Raw genomic sequence first — 23,241 nt, 5'->3', positions numbered from 1 at the left:
CTAGTAGATAAAGGTGTCGCCTGCAGCATCTGAAGCTGCAAACTACCCTTGAGGCAGTTGCAATCAGAGCGTGCTGTTTAATAAACTGAGTAAAAATTAGCTCTCTATACATCCCTCAGCTACCAACTCTTCCAAAACAGAATTCCAAAGCTTTATAACAGAACTTCCTGAACCTTACATATAGTAGGCGATTTAAATGCCCATAACCCACTCTGGGGAGATTCTCGTTGTGATGCAAGAGGGCGCTTAATTGAAAATTTTCTTTTCCCACGGATGCATGCTTCTCAATAAAAAAGAGCAAACATACTACAGTGTAGCACACAAAACATACTCATCTGTAGATTTAAGTATCGCATCAAGTACACTTGTGCCATACTAGAGTGGAACGTCATCAAAAATTCATACGGGAGTGACCATTTCCCAATCATCCTAAAATTAACAAAAGCCGATGAGTGTTCTCCACATCTGCCCCGTTGGAAAGTCGACGGTGCCGCCTGAAACGATATAGAGAGCTGACATATGTGGCTGGGATGACATCTGTACATTTCTTATCGATGATGCAGTGTCGTATTTGACGGCAATTATAACTGATGCTGCGTCACTCTGTATCCCTCAAACGAACGGATCGCCTTTTAAACGACGTATTCCTGGTGGAATGAGGAGTGTAAGGAAGCTCGCAAAATCAAAATAAGGCTTGGAGCCACCTTCGCGACTCTCCAACTTCCGAGAACTTAATCAGCTTCAAGAAAATAAAGTCGGAAGGTAGAAGAACGCGCCGCCGTGCTAAAAGGGAAAGCTGGCAGAGATTCATCTCCATTTTTATTCATATACAGATGAAAGAAAAGCCTGGAACAGGGTAAATAAAATAAAAGGCCGCGAAACCCATCCTCCACTAGTAAATACACAAGGAGACACACCTCATTGACCAAGCTGATTCTCTAGGCGCACATTTTGAAAAGATTTCAAGTTCATCCCACTACTCAGATACATTTCTGAGATATCGAAACAGCGGAGCGACTGCCTCTGGATCGTAAAGGTAATAGAAATGAACCCTACAACCGTCCATTTAATATGGCGGAATTTCAGGCTGCACTAAATGGTTGCAACAATCCGCTCCAGGAAGTGATAGAGGTCTTGTACGAGATGATCAAACACCTAAACCCCGAAACCACAAAAACACTACTATCACTCTTAATTCCGCGTTCTCTGCCGGTTACATTCCGCCCGCTTGGAAAGAAGCAATCATCATTCCTATTCTCAAAGAAGCAAGGACCCTTCCTCAGCCAGTAGCTATAGGCTATAGCCTTGACAAGTTGTATATGCAAAATCTTTGAGAAAATGAAACCGGCGCCTCATCCATTTTCTTGAAAGCAACAAAATACTCGATCCCTACAGTGCGGTTCAGGGAAGGTAGATCTACAACAGATCACCTTGTCCGCATCGAGAAAATATCCGTGATGCCTTTGTACACCAACAGTTTTTCTTATCAGTATTTTTAGACTTGGAAAAGGCATACGACACAACTTGGCGTTTTGGAATTCTCCGGGACCTGGTGGAATGGAATCCGAGGCAATTTATTAAATGTGATTCAGAGCTACCTCTCTGATCGCACGTTCCGTGTCAGAGTTGGTAACGTACTGTCTCGACAATTCACACAGGAAGCTGGTGTACCACAAGTGGTGTGCTGAGCTGTACATTATTTATTGTCAAAATGAACTCGCTCCAAACTGTCATACCCCGTACAATGTTTATTCTGTATATGTGATGACGTACAAATAGGTTTCAAATCATGTAGTATTTCTATCTGCGAGCGACATGTACGCTTGGGCTAAACAAATTATCTAAGTGGCTGACGAGAATGGATTTAAACTAAACCCACTAAAGAGCACGTGTGTTCTCTTCTCGAACAAGCGAGGTATATTACCTGACCCCACTATTTATCTTAATCGGCAACAGCTACCTGTGAGCCATGAACTAAATTTTAGGCCTCATTTCAGACTCTAAATTAACATTTATCCCCCACTTGAAGTATCTGAAAGCGAAGTGTCTGAAGACAATGAATCTACTAAAGATCTTGTCCCGGACATCTTGGGGAAGTGACAGGAGGTGCCTCTTAAACTTGTACAAAAGTCTCGTACGGTCGCGCCTTGACTACGCAGCTATAGTGTATAACTCTGCTACACCTAGTGCTTTGACGATGCTAGATTCCGTTCACCACTTGGGTATCCGTATTGCTACTGGTGCCTTCAGGACTAGTCCTGTTGAAAGCCTGTACGTTGAGTCCAATGAGTGGTCTCTGGATCTCCAAAGGACATATTTAAGTCTCTCCTACGCCCTGAAAGTTAGGTCAGACATCCATCATCCATGTCATTCTACCATTCGCGACATGTCTACTGTCAGGCTGTTCCGTAACCGCCCAGCCAACCGGCCTCCTCTGTCTCTCCGGTTAGAAGCACTGTCAGAAAAAACAGAGGTCTCTCTACTAGGGGATGTACTAATGGCCCCTACTTTGCTACCACCGCCTTGGGAATGGCACACTATTCAGTGTGACATCTCTTTCATAGAAATATCCAAACACGCACCGGAGGCACATATACATTCCCATTTTCTTGAACTCCAGGCCAAGTACTCCTGCACAGAATACTACACAGATGCTTCGAAGTCCACTGCTGGCGTTTCTTACGCAGCTCTCGGAGACTCATTTTCTACATCTGGGGCACTAAATCCACACACATCTATCTTTACAGCGGAAGCATATGCTATACTCTCGGCTATTCAACACATAAGGCTCACAAACCGTCGCTAGGGCTATTGTCTTCACAGACTCATTAAGTGTGGTCAAAGCCCTAAGCAATCTACGGAAACACAAGAACCCCGTTTTTAATGAACTCTACAGTTTATTGTGTTCCGCATATATGTGCAACCAAATGATTGTCGTATGCTGGGTACCTGGCCACAAAGGTATAAAAGGCAATGAAGCTGCTGACACAAATGCTACGTCAGTAACCTTAGCGATACAGACCCAAATATCCCCATCCCTGTCACAGACCTAAAGCATTTTCTACGCCGTAAGCTGAGGAAGCATTGGCAAGGAGAGTGGGATACCCAGGTACTAAATAAGTTACACATGATAAAACCAAAACTAGGGAACTGGATAACTGGGAAAACGGCACGATATAAAGAAGTGCTTGTTTGTCGATTAAGAATAGGACACACTTACAGTACTCACTCTTACCTCTTGACTGGGAATGATCCTCCGATTTGTAGTAAGTGCGGCAATATTCTGACCGTTGTCCATGTTCTTATTCAGTGCCCTGCTATCGAAGCAGAGAGGAAAAGGTATTTCCCTTCTGCATATCGTGAAAACATACCTCTTCACCCATCATATTTTCTTAGCCATGAACCGCTTTTAACCTGAAAACAGTTTAGAATTCTTATATGAAGTAAACACCCTGGAAAATCATTTGGCCAGGCAATTTTAGCAAGTGATTAACGGCCCTTGTATTCAAGGGCTGCCCTTCAAGCCCTAGTATCACTGTTATATGTCTTACATCATACGTTTTTAACGAAACCCATTTGCCATAGCCCACATCACTAACTAGGTAGTGTCATTATTTTACCACTTACATGTTTTACGCCATTTACAGCGACAGTTTTTTAGGCCCTTCTACAGCCATGTCAGATCTACTTTGAGGAATTTATTGTCCACGCCATCCACAATTCATCGATAACATTACCATTTGTCATGGCGCTCTTTGGCCATACCTGGCCCTTGCGCCATAAAACACCACACATCATCAGCTTTTTTAGCATTAACCGATTACATCAGATCTTATATTGATAGAGGTGAATTCGTTGGCTCAGTGTTTCTAGACTTTACTAAAGCTTTTGACACTGTTAATCATCCCATTTGTTTAACAAACTTGAATCGTTAGGTATAACAGGTCCAGCTTTAACTTTTCTAAAAAATTACTCACTTGACCGCGAGCAAACAGTCTGTGTAAGGGGTGCTTATTCCGAATCAAAAGTAATTAATCAAGGGGTACCACAGGGCTCAATACTGGGACCCTTGTTGTTTTGCATTTACATTAATGACTTATCTGATTTTCTTAGTATTTCTAATACAATCCTATATGCTGATGATACCACCATTTTCCTGTCAGACAAGTCTTTACCAAGCTTACTCCTTAAACTGAACAATGAACTAGCGAAAGTCGTAGAATGGTGTCAGTTGAATCACTTAATTTTAAACCCGGTTAAAACTCAGTTCATGATATTTAAAACAAAACAGAGGATGTTACCTTGCATACCCCAAAATTACCCTCGACAGTCATTTTATTGCTGCCGCGGACTGTGTGTCATTCCTTGGCATACAACTAGATCCTAACTTGAAATTTACTAATCATATTGCACTTGTTAAACAAAAAACAGCTTACGGCATAAGAGCATTGATTAAATCACGAGCATTTTTTCAGAAAACGCATTACTATCTCTATACTTTGCATTCATTCATAGTCATATCACCTACCGTATTGCTTCCTGGGGAAACACATATAGCTGTCACCTCTTGTCTATTCAACACATACAGAACCAGGCCATTCGCATAATCACCAACAGTTCTTTTTTTTCAGATGCTCTCCCGCTTCTTAAGGCTAACTCTATTCTACCTGTATCTGGCTTGTTTAAGTATCATTTAAGTATTATCTTCTTTAAGTTGCTTAACAAACAGCTTGCTTACGAATTTGTAGACTTCAACTTACTTACTAATACCAATTCCACTAGGTTTGCTCATATTAACAACTTTCTCCTACCTAAATGTAGCACCAACTATGGAAAAATGACGTCCTCGTTTTCAGCGATCAAAATATGGAATGACCTACCACATTCTCTTAAACAAACATCATCATTGAATACATTCAAATATGAATTGAAGTGTTTTTTTCGTTGTAAATAGTTTCATGCCCGATAATATGTTGTCCTGTATAATTACGCCTGTTGATTTCCTTGTTTTTTTGTATCTTACCATTGTATTGTATTTTACGCGTTCTTTTGTCTTCTTTCAACGTTGTTAATTTTGCTGCTTTAACTCTGACTTGTATACATTTTTTTTAAATTTTAACCGAGGGTCCCGTTGCAGTCTTTGACTTTGGGACCCTCGTCTGTATAGTATCGTTTACATAATCATTGTATTGAATGGATAATAAACTGAAACTGAAACTGAAACTTGCACTGCGACACGCAAATCACACTACTCACACTTTTCAATACCATCTGGGCTGCTGGGTATCTTCCATCTAAATGGAAAGAAGCTATTGTCATCCCAGTTTTGAAGCACGGTAATGATACTTCATTGCTGACCAGCTACCGGCCTATAGCGCTTACGAGCTGCCTTTGCAAGCTTTTTGAGAAAATGATCAATCACCGTCTTGTACATTTCTTAGAGTCGAACAAAATGGTTGACCCATTTCAATGTGGCTTTAGGGAAGGCCGATCTACAACCGATCACCTCGTGCGCATCGAAGCAAACATCCGTGATGCATTTGTACACAAGCAGTATTTCTTGTCTATATTTCTTGATATGGCAAAGGCGTATGATACGACATGGCGGTACGGTATCTTACGAGACCTGTCGCACATGGGCATTCGAGGGAATATGCTTAGCACTATAGAAAGCTACCTGTCTAACCGTACTTTTCGAGTCAGAGTTGGTAACGTATTGTCCCGCCCATTTATTCAAGAAACTGGTGTGCCACAAGGGGGCGTGCTTAGTTGCACCCTTTTCATTGTGAAAATGAATTCCCTTCACAAAGTCATTCCATCCTCAATGTTTTATTCAATTTATGTGGATGATGTGCAGATCGGATTTAAGTCTTGTAACCTTGCAATATGCGAGCGTCAGGTTCAGCTCGGACTGAACAAAGTGTCAAAATGGGCAAATGAAAATGGTTTCAAACTAAACCCTCTCAAAAGCTCCTGTATACTTTTCTCTAGAAAGAGAGGCCTAGTAGAGATCCAGATATTATGCTGCATGGACAACACATACCAATCAACACTGAACACAAATTTTTAGGCATTATACTTGACACAAAACTAACCTTCATTCCTCATATCAAGTACCTCAAAGCTAAGTGCCTGAAAACAATGAACATCCTGAAAATACTGTCACACACAACATGGGGTAGCGACAGGAAATGTCTCATGAACATCTACAGGAGCCTTGTACGATCGCGGTTAGACTACGGCGCAGTAGTGTATAACTCTGCTACCCCCAGTGCTCTGAGGATGCTGGACCCTGTGTATCATCTTGGTATCCGCCTCGCCACCGGTGCCTTCAGGACAAGCCCTATTCAAAGCCTCTATGTTGAATCGAACGAATGGTCCCTTGATATACAACGATCATATTCTACTTTTAATTACTTTCTGAAAGTAGACACTGATAAAGACCATCCTTGTTATCCTACCATCAACGATATGACCTCTGCAACACTTTTTCATAACAAGCCTGCAGCAAGAGAGCCACTCTCACTCCGTGTGAGGAGGATGTGCGAGGATATGGACGTTCCGCTTCTAGAAAATCACCTGATGGCTCCTGCTAAGCCGTTACCGCCGTGGTTGTGGCAGATCATTGACTGTGACACGTCATTTGTTGAGGTAACGAAGCACGCTCCAGAGGCCCACATTCGTATGCATTTTCGAGAGTTACAATTTAAGTACTCGTGCCCAGAATATTACACAGATGCGTCTAAATCGCATGCCGGCGTGTCTTATGCAGCCGTCGGCCCATCCTATTCGGAGTCAGATGTTCTTCACCATCATACAAGCATCTTTACAGCAGAGGCATATGCACTATGGTGCGCTGCGAAACACATCAAGCAGTTAAAACTAAATAAGGCGGTCATATATACAGACTCGTTAAGCGTCGTTAAAACATTGATGTCATGCTGCAAACACAAAAATCTAGTAATTGCAGAACTTTTCTCACTCCTATGTACTATTTATGCCTCTGGCCAACATGTAACGGTATGCTGGGTGCCTGGACACAGAGGTATTGAAGGTAACGTGCTAGCAGACCGAATGGCAACTTCCTTAGATACATAATCTTGCAACCTGTCCATAGCTGTTCCAGTTATAGACCTACAGCCATATTTGCGGAAAAAACTAAGAACGTACTGGCAACATAAGTGGGACGCTGAAATCCTTAATAAGCTCCACGTGATTAAGCCACATTTAGGGTACTGGCCATCACTGACCAACTCGAGACGAAGTGATGTCCTATTCTGTCGTCTCAGAATAGGGCACACTTATGGTGCACATAGTTCTTTGTTGACTGGCGGTGAACCTCCAATGTGTAGTATATGTGGGAACACCCTCAGTGTTCAGCATGTCTTCCTGGAATGTCGCGAAGCACAAGCCGAGAGGGAAAAACACTTCCCTTTAGCATATGGACAGTGTATACCACTTCACCTGACACTGTTTCTAGGCAGAGAACCGCTTTTCGACATGAAATCTGTTTTAGCATTCTTAAGTGACGTCCATACGCTTACGTATTCTGCCCAAGAAATTCGTAGCAAGGCCTCCTGCGAGAGGCCGCTGTTGCGATGTCAACCCTTGTTTATAGCACATGCCTCCGGTCCCTTGTACTCAAGGTACCTGGTGAGGCTGTTGTGCTACTCGTTGTCAAGCATCACCTTTTCATTTTTAAATACATGTTGTCGCAACCTTGTTGCACATTTCATACTCATAGCATACGCCACTTCGGTCTCTATCATTATTTTACTACCTATATGTTTTACGCCATTTACAACGACAGTTTTTCGGCTCCTTTACAGCCATGTCACATCTACCATTAGAAACTCATTGCGTGCGTCTTAGCAGCTCATCGATTACATTACCACCTGTCATGGCGCTCTTTGGCCATACCTGGCCCTTGCGCCATAAAACACCATACATCATCATCAACCCCAGGCGATGTTTCAAATGTCAACGGTTTGGACATGCTTCACATGCATGCCGAGGACAAACAACCTGTGCTAAATGCAGCTCCAATGACCACCAATCTGACAATTGCACTTCTTCTCCAGACTGTGTTAACTGCAAAGGGGACCATCCAGCTGTAGATGTAGCGGCCCGGTGACGGCGAGCGTGAGGGTCGTCGTGGTTGCCACTGGGCTCCGGCGAGGTAGTCGGCGATGTCACGTGGTCGCTCGCCAAGCTGTGGACGCGGCGCGTTGACGGCGAACCCTCGTAGGCCCATCTCGCGGTATGGGCATCGGCGGTAGACATGACCGGCTTCCCCGCAGTGATAGCAGAGCGGGCGGTGGTCGGGGGCGCGCCAAATGTCTGTCTTCCTTTGGTAGCTGCGCTGGGCGACGGGCTGGCGTGCTGGTGGCGGCGGCGGCGGTGGACGACGGAACTGCGGCGTTACGGGGCCCTTGCGCGAGCGCGGAGGGGGGCCTTCACGATGGGCGACGGCGGCGTAGGTCATCGCTTCCGGCTGGGGTTGCGGTGATTCGGGAAGTACTAGCGATTGCTGGATTTCCTCCCGCACGATATCGGCGATGGAAGCAACTTGAGGCTGCGACGACGGTAGCAACTTCTGCAGCTCTTCGCGTACTATCGCCCTGATGGTGTCTCGTAGGTCGTGGGAGAGTCCTTGGACTTCGGCGTACTGTGGCGTCGAACGGCGATTGTATTGCCGGTTGCGCATGTCCAGTGCTTTCTCGATTGTCGTAGCCTCCGAGAGAAAGTCTTGGACTGTCGTTGGTGGATTCCGCACAAGTCCGGCGAATAGCTCCTGCTTAACTCCCCTCATGAGCATGCGAACTTTCGTGTCTTCTGAAATAGCGGGGTCGGCGTGCCGGAATAATCGAGTCATTTCTTCAGTGTACATACCGATGCTCTCATTCGGGAGCTGTACACGGTTTTCCAGCAAGGCTGCAGCTCTTTCTTTACGGACGACGCTAGTGAAGGTGTCCAGGAATGCGGCTCGGAAAAGGTCCCAGGTTGTTAGTGCACGCTCCTATTCTCGAACCAGGTTCTGGCGCCGTCTTCAAGCGAGAAGTAAACATGGCGCAGCTTGTCGTCGCAGTCCCACTTGTTGAACGTAGCGACCCGGTCGTATGCCTCCAGCGAGCTTTCGGTGTCTTCACATGGCGAACCGCGGAAAGTCGGCGGCTCCCTGGGTTGTTGCATCACGATTGCAGATGTTGGCGCAGGGGCTGTCATGGTAGCTGCTGCCGAGGTCGTCAATTTTGTCCTCTTGGTCTTCTCGAGAAGACGTCCGTACTCCGGGGGTTGGTTTTGTAGCCTGAGGCTAGCTCGATGCTCCGGGACAACGTTGGTACTCTCTTCGGGGTTCGGGCTTGGATCACGGCTTTTCGGGGGCGTCCGCTGCATGGACACAAAAGCACCTCCACCAGATGTCACGTAGTAGTGACGCTGAAGTAAACAGTCGTAAAACTGTGTATGACGAAACTGATTCTTTATTGGGCGAACCTGTGCCCACAAAAGCAAGCTACACTCAAAGCACAACGGAAGCGGCGAACACAGTCGGCGGTCGTCGAAAATCTGATCAGCGGCGAAACGCGTCGGCTTTTATACCTGAGTCATCGAAGGTTCCAGAATAATCCCTGGTACGCGCGTGTCTTCCAGAAAGTTCTAGACAATTCGCGTCGCTCATACAATCAGATAACATAAGCGTCGGTGAAAACAGGCAACGGAAAGAAGCATCGATAACGTTCTAGAAACTTCCAATACAGGCGCGTCCTGCGCCGAGCGATAACGTTTAACATTTGTTAGCCGGTGGAAAGCGGCCATCGGCGAAAGATAAACATGTATACGTGTCAATATGCTATCTTCCGGAGGGACCGTGACGACGCGGCCACCCCGTCCGGTGGAGTAGCAATAACAGTAGATAAGTATGTTGCTTGTCAGAACCTTTCTCTTCAGACGTCCCTTGAGGCGGTGTCTGTGCGAGCAATTCTCTTAAAAAAAAAATGTGGTTGATCCCTCTTATATAGGAATCGGTATAGAACACGAAAGTGAAACGTGTCTTCACAGAAGTAGTGTAATGTTTATTGCACATTGATATATAATGTCTATTGGTGTTTTGTGGCTAAAGCGCCCTTAGGCGTTGATGCACCCACGCTGACGCCTGGTGGCACGTCTCCTCCATCACGACTACCAACGTCGATGACCATGAGCAACCGTCGTGCATATGGAAGCTGCACTACGCTGCACACGCTAGCACAACGCGAAAGACGAAGCACGTAACTGACACACTAATACAACGCGCAAGACAAAGCACGTAACTGAATCGTCACCGAGTCAAATCAGCGCGTACAGCGCGTCGTAATTGCAGCCTCCGCGATCAACTTCAGAAACATTTTCAGAGCTAATTGCGGAGGCCACGCTCCGCTGTGCTGAGTACGGTGAACGCCACCTAGGTGGCGTTGGTAGTGCTTCTTGATGCCAGCGTCCCTTCGAATGCTGGCATCGAGGCGTCGTAGTACTGAGACCACCGAAGCGTTCACTGTCGGTGCGCGTTAAGGCCGGAATACATGGAGCGAATAACCGGCGTCCGAGCGAAGAACTTCGTCGGGCGGCGAACGTCCGACGGCCGGCGTCAAGAAATTTGCCGTCCGCAGCCGATCTGCCTGTCCAAACATTTTCGTCGGGCGAACGCCGCCGCCGGAAGCGTCTAGCGCGCAGCGGTGGACGACAGCCAATCAGGAGGCACTAGTTCCGGTCGCAATGCATGCTGGTGTTTCGCGCGCGCGCGCCTTTTCGCGTCGTCTGCAATCGCGTTGGTGTTGCCGTGTCTGCATGTCTCTGCACCGATTGAGTAGTTCCTAGTATGATCTCTCAGGAATCGCGTTGTATTTGTACATCCCATATCCGCTGATCTGCGAGGAAACAGACAAGCAGTGCAAGCTCTCTACAACAACCTTCAACAGAAATCTTCTGATCTCAGAGGCCACATGCTGTCGTCATGCCTATCTCCCGACTTCCCCGATAGATGGCGTTGGCATCGGATATTTCTTTCGCTAGGCTTAGACGCGTTCGAAACGAGAAGCGATCTCGAAAACTACTCAAGGTTATCCATAATACTCTGTCGTCGAAGCGGCCTGAGACTAAGCGAAAGCCGTTTACGCAGTCATTTGCTTCCAACTAAGTGAATTCTACAAGGACAACGCCAAATTCAGTTCGAAGCGGGCGGCCGGGACCGCCGCCAACACGGCGGCCAACGCGCGGCGGCGTTCGCCGCATGTATTGCAACACAGCAAACATCCTGCGTCGTGTCGCCGCGTCGTTACTTGACGCGTGAAGTTCGTCGAGAAAGTTCGCTCCATGTATCCCGGGCTTTAGTGTCATAATGCAGTACTTCTCTTTTCTGCTCATAGGCGGCGGCACCGCCCCGAGCAAGAGCGCGGGTACACGGAGGAGTGTTAGATATATAAGGCGCGTCTGTGTAGCTCTCTGCGAATGCGTTTGTGGCGCAATGGGTTAAACGCTCGGCGATCTATCGTCGCGGACCGAGAGGTCGTGGGTTCGATTCCCAAATTTTGCATGTTTGTGGAACTTTTTCTTCTGGTTTCTTTCTTTGTATTATGTTCTATGACGTATTTCCGTGACGGAAATACGTCAGTGAAGTCTTGGTGGACCCCGGAATAAAACACTTTCGTGTTAAAAAATTAGTGACAATCTGTTGCATTTACATACTGCCTCATCAACAACTTAGCAAAACAGAGTTCTTGTCATGAGTAAGACGCCGGCGGCGCCATAAAAGAAGAAAAAGACGATGTGAGCGGAGCGTTCGGAACGGCGCGAGCGCGCGAGGCGCGTGAGCCGAGCCGTAATCGACGGATGAACGGCGCTGTCTGAGGATTATCGACGTGGTTCCGGGCCAGGAAGGTCGCATCGCCAGCACCGCACTGGCGACGGGAGACTTGGGGGTCTGGCCGAGTCCGTGACGTTGGCCGTCCAAGGCGTGGCCGTCGACCTCGGCAAGTTCGGGCGAGGCTCCTGGACGAGCTGCAGCTTCTCACGGCAGGACCAGGCACCCCAGAGAGGCTCCCCCTTCTGCGGCAGACCGGCACGGTTGATCCTCCTCGGGACGCCACGTCAGCACTCTTGAAGGAGTTGGAACGCGTCCTGACGCTAGGCCTAGGCAGGTAGGCCTAAGCTACGGCGACCGCCGTTGCGGACGAGCCGACGAGCTCATCACCGACCGAGTATCGGCGAGCTCCCTACTGGTAAAGAGACGACGCGCCGACAACAAGGCAAAAGCGACCATAGCATCAACGAGTACACCGACTGCTGGAGAAAAGGGACCGACGAGCTTCGAACTCGGACAGACGTGCAACGACGAACGCAGCAAGGTGACTCTTTGTTTGTAGCGTCTCTGAGATAAGACAGGGTTGCCTGACTGTGAAGAGTTAGCCGCCACGGACGCGCATAGGCGCCAAGTAGAATGTTTTGCACATTAGGCTTTGCATTTTAGTTTGTATTTTTATTAGTATTTCTTCTCGTAGTGTGCTTAGATGTGCTTGATTTTTAGTTTGAGTTTTGAGTGTGTGTGTTATTAAAAAAATCTGTTTGCTGTGTCGCCATCCGTCTTCCTTCTCCATCTCGTCTAACACCCGCACGCCTCCGAGATCAGTGACAACAAAACACATCACAGTTCTACAAGCTGACTGACCAGCTCCCGGAGTCCTATATTATAACCGGTGATTTTAACGCTCACAGTACGTTGTGGGGAGACTCCCGGTGCCCCGCAGGGGCGTCTGCGTAAGCAGGCGTTTGGTGTGTTGCGACACCACGGACCCGAGCACACGGGGGTTGGACCCTCCCGCGCTTAACCGTGCGCGGCTTAGCCGTGTCTGGGGAAAGGGGGATCCTGGGGGTTGAGCCTATGCCGGGTGTTCGGACCTTTAAGGCCCCCCGGCAGAGGCAACACACCTCTTCGGCCTCTGCTTCACATAGACGGCACCCCTGGGCTGACCCACCCAGGGGAAATCGGCAGTTGCCTTTTCCTGTGTTGTGAAAGCATTGAAATCACTCTGCAAACACAAAAACCCTGTACTTAACGAGCTCTATTCCATTCCATGTAAACCGAATATATCCAACCAGCATGTGATTATATGCTGGGTGCCGGGCCATAGAGGCATTGAGGGCAGACCAAATGGCCACATCAGTTACATCTCCCTACAGCTGCTGTTCCTGCAACAGATTTGAAGCCTTTCCTGCGAAAGAAACTGCGAAGCCACTGGAAACGCTTGTGGGATGCGGAAAGAAATAATAAGCTTCACCTGATAAAACCACAGTTAGGTTTCTGGCCCCCCGTAACAAAACCACGACGAACTGTTCTGTCGTCTAAGAATAGGACATACATATGGTACCCACACTTTTTTGCTTACTGGTGATGAACCAGCAACCTGTGGTAGATGTGGTGAGAGGCTGACCGTCCTCCATGTCCTCGTGGAGTGTCGGAAAGCCGAAACAGAGAAAGAAATATTTTCCTCAAGCGTACCGGTATCATGTACGTGCATCTTCATCCCATCATGTTTCTTGGTGAAGTACCGCTTTTTAACGCCAAAGCAGTCGTCGATTTCTTGAACGATGTCGTCCTGCATGTTATTAGCCCATTGAGGTCATAGCGCATCCTCTCTCCAGAGGATGTCGCTGTGATAGTAGTTTTTTATAGCACATGCCTCCAGGCCCTTGTGGTTCAAGGGCTCTGTTTTGGCAGTAGTGCTTCTTGCCAATAACTGCATCTTAAATGTTTTAAATATCGTGTCATTCTTTCTCAGTGCATTCTTCATTTCATAGTACACCTCATGAGTCATTGCCATGATTTTAGTACATGTATATTTTACGCACTTTACAGCGATTATTTTTAGGCTCCTTTACAGATACGCTTCATCTACTTCTCAGAATTCATCGCTCCACTGCACACTCACAAACACTGGCATGGCGCTCTTTGGCCATAACTTGCCCTTGCGCCATAAAACACCACACATCATCATCAACCGCTCAGAACATGAATTGAGATACCCCCGCAGATGGAAAGATCGTCTATCGTATTGGCTAGAACGGGCCCGTTTTGTCTTTTTAAACGTGGATTTATATTTTGAGTTATTCAATAAAAGTCGTGAAAAATGAGCTTTGGCGCCCCATGCGGCAAAAACATGAACCTATTTAGGAGGTCTACCACGTGACCTTCTACTAGTGTATGCTGCTCCTGGTCTTTTTATTAATATTGAAATGCAGTAGCATTCTTTATATTATAAGCTTTTTCTAACTTACAACGTGCAGATAAGCCTTCGTTTGTAGTGAGTAGAAAAGTAGCGCTGCCTTCGCCTTCGTTTTCGATGACTTGGCTTGGCTCATCAATCGACTGAATAACGACGATGGGGGCCAGCTAGCCGTGACGTAGGCGTGTACTTGGGGGGAAAAACGCAGTGCAGCTATAACAAAGGTCTGTACAGCAATGCAAAATTATTGTACCAGTCTATTTACCTTTAAAGGTGGCTCGAAATTGAAGATATAGGTGGTTAACCACAGTTGCACTTCCTCGAGTGAAAGCAGGACGACGAGCGGCTATCCCAATTTGCGAGCCGGGGTATCGGCATCGCTGTCACTTAGCGTTGCTGGAGGAGGGACTCATTTTTTTACAGGCTGCTCAGATCGAAAAATTCTGCTTACAAAATATCCACGCACTTTTGGAAGTAACCGCTGCAGGTGGTTACACTACCGATGGTGAGCTTTTCGTTGCGCCATAAAAAACTGGGTCCATAAATGTCGGTTGAAAGTCCCTTTAAACCTCTTTCATGACACCTTGGGTCACTGGGTGTGCGCCGCCTTTCATGATAGCCATCGTATAAAACATATGATAAATATTTACCCGCCAACCAGTAAGATAGACTGTTGATAGCATTAACTTCGACAGTCATCTCTGATGGATGCACCGCCAATTTTATTCCACGATATGGAATATTGATAGCGACATTACGACTCGGCTATCAATTCGAAGTCAGTGTTTTTTCTGTAGCACGAGCGAAGGGTTTGTTTATCATTTCTTCTTTTCTCGCCACAAGAGCAAGCCAAAGAACAAAGAAGAGTCAGTCCTTAGCCTGGCAAAGGCTTCTATTACAGGCCCTGTGTGTTCCCTTCTTCCAACGACGGGTTTCATAACGTCGGTAAGGTTTATAAGATACAGCCTTATGGCAGCGAAATCACATCTAGCATGATCCACCGAACTGCAGCACTTACAATTCCCTTGGAGCAGGAACTTTTGCAAATTCAGACAGACAGAAGTGATATTAACGAGGCTGCGATGTCGAGTCCCACGCCTAAATTTCTACATGGACCGATATGGTCTGGCGATTTACCCTTTGTGCCATTTCTGGACCGCATTAGAAACGATCGACCATTACTTACTGGACTGCCGGCGTTTCTCCTCCCTGAGAAAAAGAACATTGCAAATTGCAATGCGACAGCTCGCCCTACCATTGAACACTCCGCAACTGCTGTCTTTCGGAGCTTCTGTGCTTGGACACTACAGGAAGGTATGCATTGCCATAGAGAAATTCATTATTGAATGAAACCGATTTCATTGTTAAGCGTATATTATTCCATTTATCATAACATTATTGCCTCTTGTATTAGTGTGTATATTTTTTATATATTTATTATCCAGTGAATTGTCTTAGAATTTACTTACTTTAATATATGTACCAAAATTAAAACTGACACATTTGCTAAATTTATACACTTAGCACATATATAAAGTCTGCCCGACTCTTGGCCGATCCCCGTGAGTGGGTATGCGCCAAAGATGATAAGGTCATCATCATCTTCGCCACAAGAGCAAGGACGAGAACAAAGAAGAGGAGGCAGTCCTCTCGGCCGTCGGTCACGGGGTGGGCCATGTGAACGACGCGGGCGACGGCCATCTGAGCGAGCCTGATCTGCAGCCTGTTCCAGGTATGGGCAACTGTTTCACGACAATCTTCCGCAGTTTCTGAAAGCTGAATTACACCGTGTGCGCGCGCGGTCGGTGTATAGCCAGTGTCTGCACTCGCTGGCGCTGAAGTAAGACACGCGCCTGCACACAGTGATTGATGTATCCGGAGCCAAGTTTCGACAAGGCGACTTGTATTCTTCAGCACCTGGGCATGGGGCCGAGTACGGGAGCATCTGCGTCAACGCGACTCCCTTCGTTGGAAAGTTAACTCCCGGAACATCTCTGGCTGACCACTGCCAGCAATTTGGCTTTATCCTCTTGTAAATCTCTGTCTTGTTGGATAACCTCATACAATATTTTTGCTAAAGCTCCGTCGGTAATCTCGACCAGTCAGGTGCCGCATGACAACGCTGCACCACATGTGTTGTTGGCTATGGCTTTGCGCCAACTGTCGTGTCTGTGTTGCGCAATACGGAACCAGCCCTGGCCACAAGGCGGCCAGTTTGAGTGCGCAACTAAAATATTCTGCCGCTGTCCGGCAGAGAGGCCACGAAAACGGCCAGACCAGCGCCGACGAGGCGCTGGTTAGACATACTGAAAGATAACAGACGCGCGTCTGTATCAATGTTTGCTTTAGCCCAATTCGTCCAGCCAATGTCTCTCCACGACCCTGCGTGTTGCGAGCAGCTCATGCGCCTTTACGTTTTAACACGGCGGTGCCCAGCCATGTCAGGAGCGGGACACATACGCCTCAAGATGGGCGTTCAATTTGCTGACGTCAAGTCGTAGCATGTGCTACTGAAAATTGCTCCCTCCGCTCGCCTATATAGGCTATGTGTCATAGCGCTGTTCGGGGCACGCGCAGTTACAGTGCTGCTCTCCCATAACTAGAGGGTCTATTCTGGATATTCCGCAATCTGCATCGAAGCGTGACGTAGACGCGACGCGTATATGATGGCGCTGGTGGCAAACGTAAGTTGTTAATTTGCCTTCGACGAGGCTTCACAGTTGTAGCCTAATGCACAATGCTGTGTATGTCGCTTCTTAATGGACACGTTGGCGTGCCAAATGACAAAGGCGCAAGGATGTGGCGGGCGTCATGCATTATACATGCAGTTGCTTCTATAGCAGCAGGCATTCACGCTATTTATGATGCCGTATTTCCCTTCCACTCCCCTTGTCAACGCGGTGATTTCCCGAAGTTCTTCAAAACAAGGCGCTTTTAGTAGCGACGGCAGGTTCTGGTCATGTCATATAGATACGAGTTCTGCGCGTAATTTCTCTAAACGGACAACGGAAAGACAACTTAACAAGCCGAAAACTGGGATGGTGTGACAGGGATCAGTTCTGATCAGCGCTGAATAATTTCAGATTGATAAATTATTTTTGAAAGCTATACGTTCCTTCATTTCATTGTGATAGATCGATTATTAGGGGAGAAAATGACCGCTAAGGTTTTTTTCACAGCACCAGGGTTGGTACAGCACCAGGGCTGGTACGTCAGTGCGACGTCACGAATTGCATAGCATTCTTTGTTTCTTTTTGTTGCGTTTTGGGCATTGTGATTCTGTTAAAATTCTGGAAACTTCTTTAGTTCAGTCCTTTTAGAATGTGATGTAGTCCACTTTTGCCGACAATACGTTCACTAAGCCTGAGCAGGCAGCTTCAAAATCCGTGATGGTCAGGGCGAGTTGTGGGGGGAATTTCAAGGTCGCCTCACCACTAGTTTTGTGTTTTTGCCTATTTTATGGCTTGCCAACGATCTTCTCGTGGTTAAGAGCGGCTATTCTGTACTTTATAAGGGTTTTACAAACACAGCTAAAGTCGTTTTCCTCCTTAGTGCCCATTTGGCAGCAGCAGCGTTTACGCAGAGACAATCGGCGGTGCATGCTATTAGCCCCAAAAATTCGTAACCCGACCTCTATTGAGAGGCCGCTGTTGCGATGCTAGCGTTTTGTATAGCACACGCCTCCACGCCCTTACTCACGAAGGGCCCCGATGAGCCAGTAGTGCTACTGACAGTCACATATTTTAGTATGTCACCGCTTCGCAGCATATCTTTTCGCCCAACATGTCACTGTACACCCAATGTGTCACTGTCATAATTTTATTTAAGCATATATTTTAAGCACTCTACAGCGAATGTTTTTAGGCCGTGTCACATATACGCTCTGACATTGACCACAATGTCGACTACAACATACCATTGTCTGGCGCTCTTTGGCTTTCCCTGGCCCTTGCGCCACAAAACCCCATTAATCGTCATCATCATCATCAGACTGTCGGCGGCGACATCTTCGCAGTTGAGCCCGACAATCGTTTGGCTGGTGGTTCTCTTGTAGAGTGTCAATAATTGGGGAAAACGCTGTCGCGTTAAAAAAGTCTGTGAAGCCCTAATTGCGACTCCTTGCTCTCGCAGGCTCCGGTGGGTGCCCGCCCTCGGCAGACGCGCCAGCGCGGTCCCGGGCCAGCAGCGGGCGATGGTGGCTCTCGCTGGAATCCTGGGCGCCTGGCTCACGCTGGCTGCGTGTTGTCGCGCCGCCACTACGGAGACCGAACTACCGAGGCGTAAGGGGCCGCCGTTTTCTGCGCAGTGACCTCGCACATAGGGCGTGCATGGTACAAAAGTACAGCCAACTCCAAAAATTTTACGGACCACGGGATCTCAGAAAACGTTGAATTTCCGAGCAGCCTGGAACAGTAGCCTGCGAAACCGTACGTTACAACGTTGTTCGTATGTACTAGTCGAGGCTGGCAATGCGAATTACCAAGCTTGCCGTGCGGGGCTGCAGATATATTCACCTTTGTCTTAAATGCCGTGGTCCGTAAAATTTTGTGGTGCATTGTACTTTGCGGAGCCCGACCTCGCTGATTCCAAAATATCGGAGATCGCTTCTCAGCGAAGTAGTATATATATATATATATATATATATATATATATATATACCGTTTCGTGCTTAGTTGGTAACGCTGTGGAATCTGCGCGAGTAGTACGGTCATATATAAGTGACTGCGCGCTTCACAGTGGCGTTGTTTGTCTCTGGGACGTTTTCTACGAAATAAGTACAGTGAAAGCTCGATGATACGAATCTCACGGGGTCACGAAAAATATTCTTATTAGCCGAAATTCGTATCATCGAAACACAATTAAAACTACAGTCGAATCTCGATAATTCGAACTCGAAGGGGCCCGAAAATTTGTTCGAACTAAAAGGACATATTTTTGAAGTATTCGTGCACCATAGCACGATGCACGAACGGTGCGAGTCATGAAATATCGCGGCGCGCAAGCGCATAGCAAGCGCGGGCCACGAAACTGCCCACGCCGGCTAACGGTCGCTTCCCGATAACGGCAGAAAACGAAGCTTCAGGGAGCGGGCGGCGCCGGCACACGGGTGCGCGCGGAGACCGTCGAAGGTGAGGGAGGAGGGCGGCATGGAAGCGGATTTGGCCGCGTCAACTCCGCCGCTTCGGTGGCTCCCCTCGCCCTCCCTCTCAACTCCCTCGTAGCTCTCTCTCCTTCGACCAGCGTTGCCATCTGGTGAAACTCGTCACCAGATTTCGAAAATCTGGTGAAAATCTGGAGCTTTTGGTGGCCAGGCTAGCAAACTTCTACACCAGACAACATCTGGTGAAATGTGGGGAAAACCACTCAACCGAAATACTGCCCACTGTCGCTGCTCATCCAAACGTTTACCACTAGGGAGCGCCTACGGCCGCCCGAACGTAAGGCTGATAAGCTACCGCTAGGGCATAGAGTGCACAGTCAACCAAAGCTTCTATTTTCAACGCATGTCTAGTTATGAGGAGCTTCACTAGACGGCGCCAACTGTTCAAGTGAAGTTATTTGTTATTTGTACATGAGGAATGTTGATACAAAATGGAGGAAGCTGACCAGAAAACTGTCAATCAAATATTCAGACTGCAGGAGGGGTGCAAACCAGGAAACAGCGGTTAACAAAAAGGTTAAGGAAACAGAGAGGGGTCTGTGGAAAACAGGGATGCAGACGAAATCAGCACTGGGAACATAGCGAACTTTCAAGCAAGAAATTGCCAAAGAAAATATCTACGATAATTCTAGGGGAACCTCTTTGTTGTTTGAAGCCAGGACGGAAGTATTGCGGACTAAGATGTACCGAATCAAGTACCAAGGTATAGACACGTTGTGCTGTGCGTGTGGAGAAGAAGAGGAAACGGCTGAACACCTCATACTTTTCTGTAAAGGGCTTAACCCTACAATGCAAAGCAACGGGGCTGATTTTTTAAAAGCATTGGGGTTTAGGGACAGTGAAGGCAAAATAGACTTTAAGCGGGTAGAAATAACCAAACAGAGGATATCTGATTGGTGGATAAAATCAAGGCAGGGGTGAAATTTCACCCACCACAAAGTACAAAATATGTTAATAGTCATGGCTAGGTGGCGTATGCCACCGCCCGGTTTAAAGGGTTCAACCTCATCCATTCATCCATCCAAGTGAGTGAAGGAAAAGCGTCTTCCCTCCTATCAAGCCATTTTTCAGGGCATGAGTGGACTTCACCCTTCGCGAGTCTTGTCTCAAACTGCACGACATTCTGTTTTGCAACGTCCACTTCAACATCTCATTGAGGAAAACCTGGACGTTATTGAAATACAATACAGGAGAATTGTTGTGCATCTTGAGGAGGCCGTCTTCGAAGGCAAACTTCCAGAGGATTCTGCAACATTCTGGGCAGGGATTTTCAAGTTTGAAAATGCCATGGGTGAAAAGCCCTGCAAGGAACTTGCATTGTATTCGCTGGCATGCCTTTCGTGCCCAGTGTCCAATGCAGTGGTGGACCGTGTCTTCAGTCAGGTCACTTGTGTGAAGACAAAGTATAGAAACAAGATCTCTCTGAAAACTTTGGATTCTATTGTACGAATTCGCACAGCGTGTGCCTCCAGAGACGGCTGTTGCGTGAAGTTTGCTATCACAGACGATATGCTAAGCAGGTTTCGATCAGACATCTACGATGCTCCAAGTGATGATTAAAGGCTCCTCATCATGACTTTCTAAATAATAAAGTGAGTACTTGACGAATGTTAATTATGTAGTCCAGAGTTCGACGCACCCACTTTACGCGCACATTTCTTGCGAATAAACAAACACTCGCTAAAGTTGCAACAAAAAAATTTAAGAACTTTCGCGAGTGTTTGTTTATTCACAAGAAATGATGATTTTTAGTAATTTTTCGGCAATTTTAGCTTCTCGTGAAATCTGGGGAAATTTTAGCGAGTTTCTGGTGTCGTCCCTACTGTGCAATCTGGCAACGCTGCCTTCGACTCCGTGCGCACATCTCCGTGCGCGCCCGCCGCCGTGCTGGCGCCAGCTTATTTTAGCCGCTTCCTGAAGTTTCGTTTTCTGCCGTTATCGGGAAGCGAGCGTTTGCGGGCGTGAGTAGTTTCGTTGGCCCGACTGCGCCTCCGCCGCTGCTTCCCTCTGCGCTGCTGCCGCAGCGTGCAAGGTCAACATGTGACTAGAAAATAGAGAAGGGTTCACTGCCATTTTATCCGCGTGGCTGAGACGTCGGCACTAGTGTGTGCTAGAATACGGTTGTCTAGAACACTCTAGTCGGCGCGTACACGCTTGTTCCGGCGCGATGCAGATACGGCGGCCTTGCAATTTGAGAGAGAAGGAAATTTCCGCAGCGGGTTCTTTTTTTCCCCCCGTTCCTTCGCGCGCGGCATTGAGGGGTCTCGCCTGAGCTTTTTGCTCTATGGCGGTGTCGGAGCAATGCCGGTCGGAAGCGCCGCCGCGTGATTTGGCGAGCTGCTAAGAGCATTGTCGGTGCGCGGTATGTTCGAAATAAGCGTGTTCGAATTAACAAGATTCGACTGTAGCTAAATTAAAGAGTCAGAGGTGAACTCACTCAGGCACATGTACGTAAAAAGCATTTATTTCTTAAAGAAAAAGTCTCTAATGTCCTTCTATCTCGGTAGACAATCCTATCTCGGTAGACATAGCTCGCTGCGACTAGGTAAAATGGCGCAAACACAAGGAACGCGGCCCAAAGCACAGCAGCCACTCCGTCCTATGGGCGGCCGCCGAAAAGGATGAAAAGTACAAAAGCGCCACCGCTTCAAACTCTTCGCGCCCAGTCGCGGAGTCCACGCTGTGCGGCGCCGCGTCCGCGCCTCCGCACCAAAACGGGAGAAAGCGCGTGACTGCGCGCTGTTCTCTTTCGCGGCCGTCAGTGGGGCGGCGTTTATTCGTATCAACCGACGCAGGCCGAAAATCGATTCGTAACAACCGTTCTCTAGCACGTTGTAAAGTAATGGGGCTCGGCCGGGACCACTGAAAAATTCGTATCATCCGGAAATTCGTATTAGCCGTGATCGTATCATCGAGCTTTTTACTTCACATATTGCAACTTCCCAGTCTAAGAGCTTGAATACTTCTAAGCATGCAGTGAATAGCATTGGAGAGATTGTGTCTGCTTGCCTGACCCCTTTCTTGATAGGTAACTTTCTACTTTTCTTGTGGAGCACCAAGGTAGCTGTGGAATCCCTGTAGATGTTTGCTAAGATATTCACGTATGCCTCCTGTACTCCTTGATTACGCAATGCCTCTATGACTGCTGGTATCTCTACTGAATCAAATGCCTTTTCATAATCTATGAAAGCCATGTAGAGAGGTTGATTGTACTCCGCAGATTTCTCGATTACCTGATTTATGACATGGATATCATTCTTCGTAGAATATCCCTTCCTGAAGCCAGCCTGTTCTCTTGGTTGGCTGAAGTCAAGTGTTGCCCTGATTCTATTGGAAATTATCTTGGTGAATATTTTATACAATACTGAAAGCACACAAATGGGTCTATATTTCTTCAGTTCTTTAACGTCTCCCTTCTTAGGAGGCTTAGGAGTGAGGATCAACGGCGAATATCTCAGCAACCTTCGGTTTGCAGATGACATTGTCCTATTCAGCAACAATGGAGACGAATTACAACAAATGATTGCGAACCTTAATCGAGAAAGTGTAAGAATTGGGTTGAAGATGAATATGCAGAAGACAAAGATAATGTTCAATAGCCTGGCAAGGGAACAAGAATTCAGGATCGCCAGTCAGCCTCTAGAGTCTGTAAAGGAGTACGTTTATCTAGGTCAATTACTCACAGGGGACCCTGATCACGAGAAAGAAATTTACAGAAGAATAAAATTGGGTTGGAGTGCATACGGCAGGCATTACCAAATCCTGACTGGGAGCTTACCACTGTCGTTGAAAAGAAAAGTGTACAATCATTGCATTCTACCGGTG

General features: G+C 47.2%; 1 protein-coding gene across 9 annotated transcripts in view; it reads left to right on the top strand.

Annotated features, from left to right (window-relative positions):
• Positions 1-15,880: 15,880 nt before the first annotated feature.
• LOC119434118 (uncharacterized) overlaps positions 15,881-23,241 on the top strand; it is a 210,484-nt gene continuing 203,123 nt past the window's right edge. For all 9 annotated transcript variants that reach the window (XM_049658195.1, XM_049658188.1, XM_049658194.1 and 6 more), the window contains exons 1-2: positions 15,881-15,987; positions 18,387-18,535. In XM_049658195.1, coding sequence (XP_049514152.1) covers positions 18,448-18,535 — 88 coding nt within the window. In that variant the 5' untranslated portion in view covers positions 15,881-15,987; positions 18,387-18,447. The remainder of the gene's footprint in view (positions 15,988-18,386; positions 18,536-23,241) is intronic.

Source organism: Dermacentor silvarum, chromosome 11, assembly GCF_013339745.2.
Source record: "Dermacentor silvarum isolate Dsil-2018 chromosome 11, BIME_Dsil_1.4, whole genome shotgun sequence".
NCBI classification, from domain to species: Eukaryota; Metazoa; Arthropoda; class Arachnida; order Ixodida; family Ixodidae; genus Dermacentor; species Dermacentor silvarum.
This window is presented reverse-complemented; position numbering and strand designations above follow the sequence as displayed.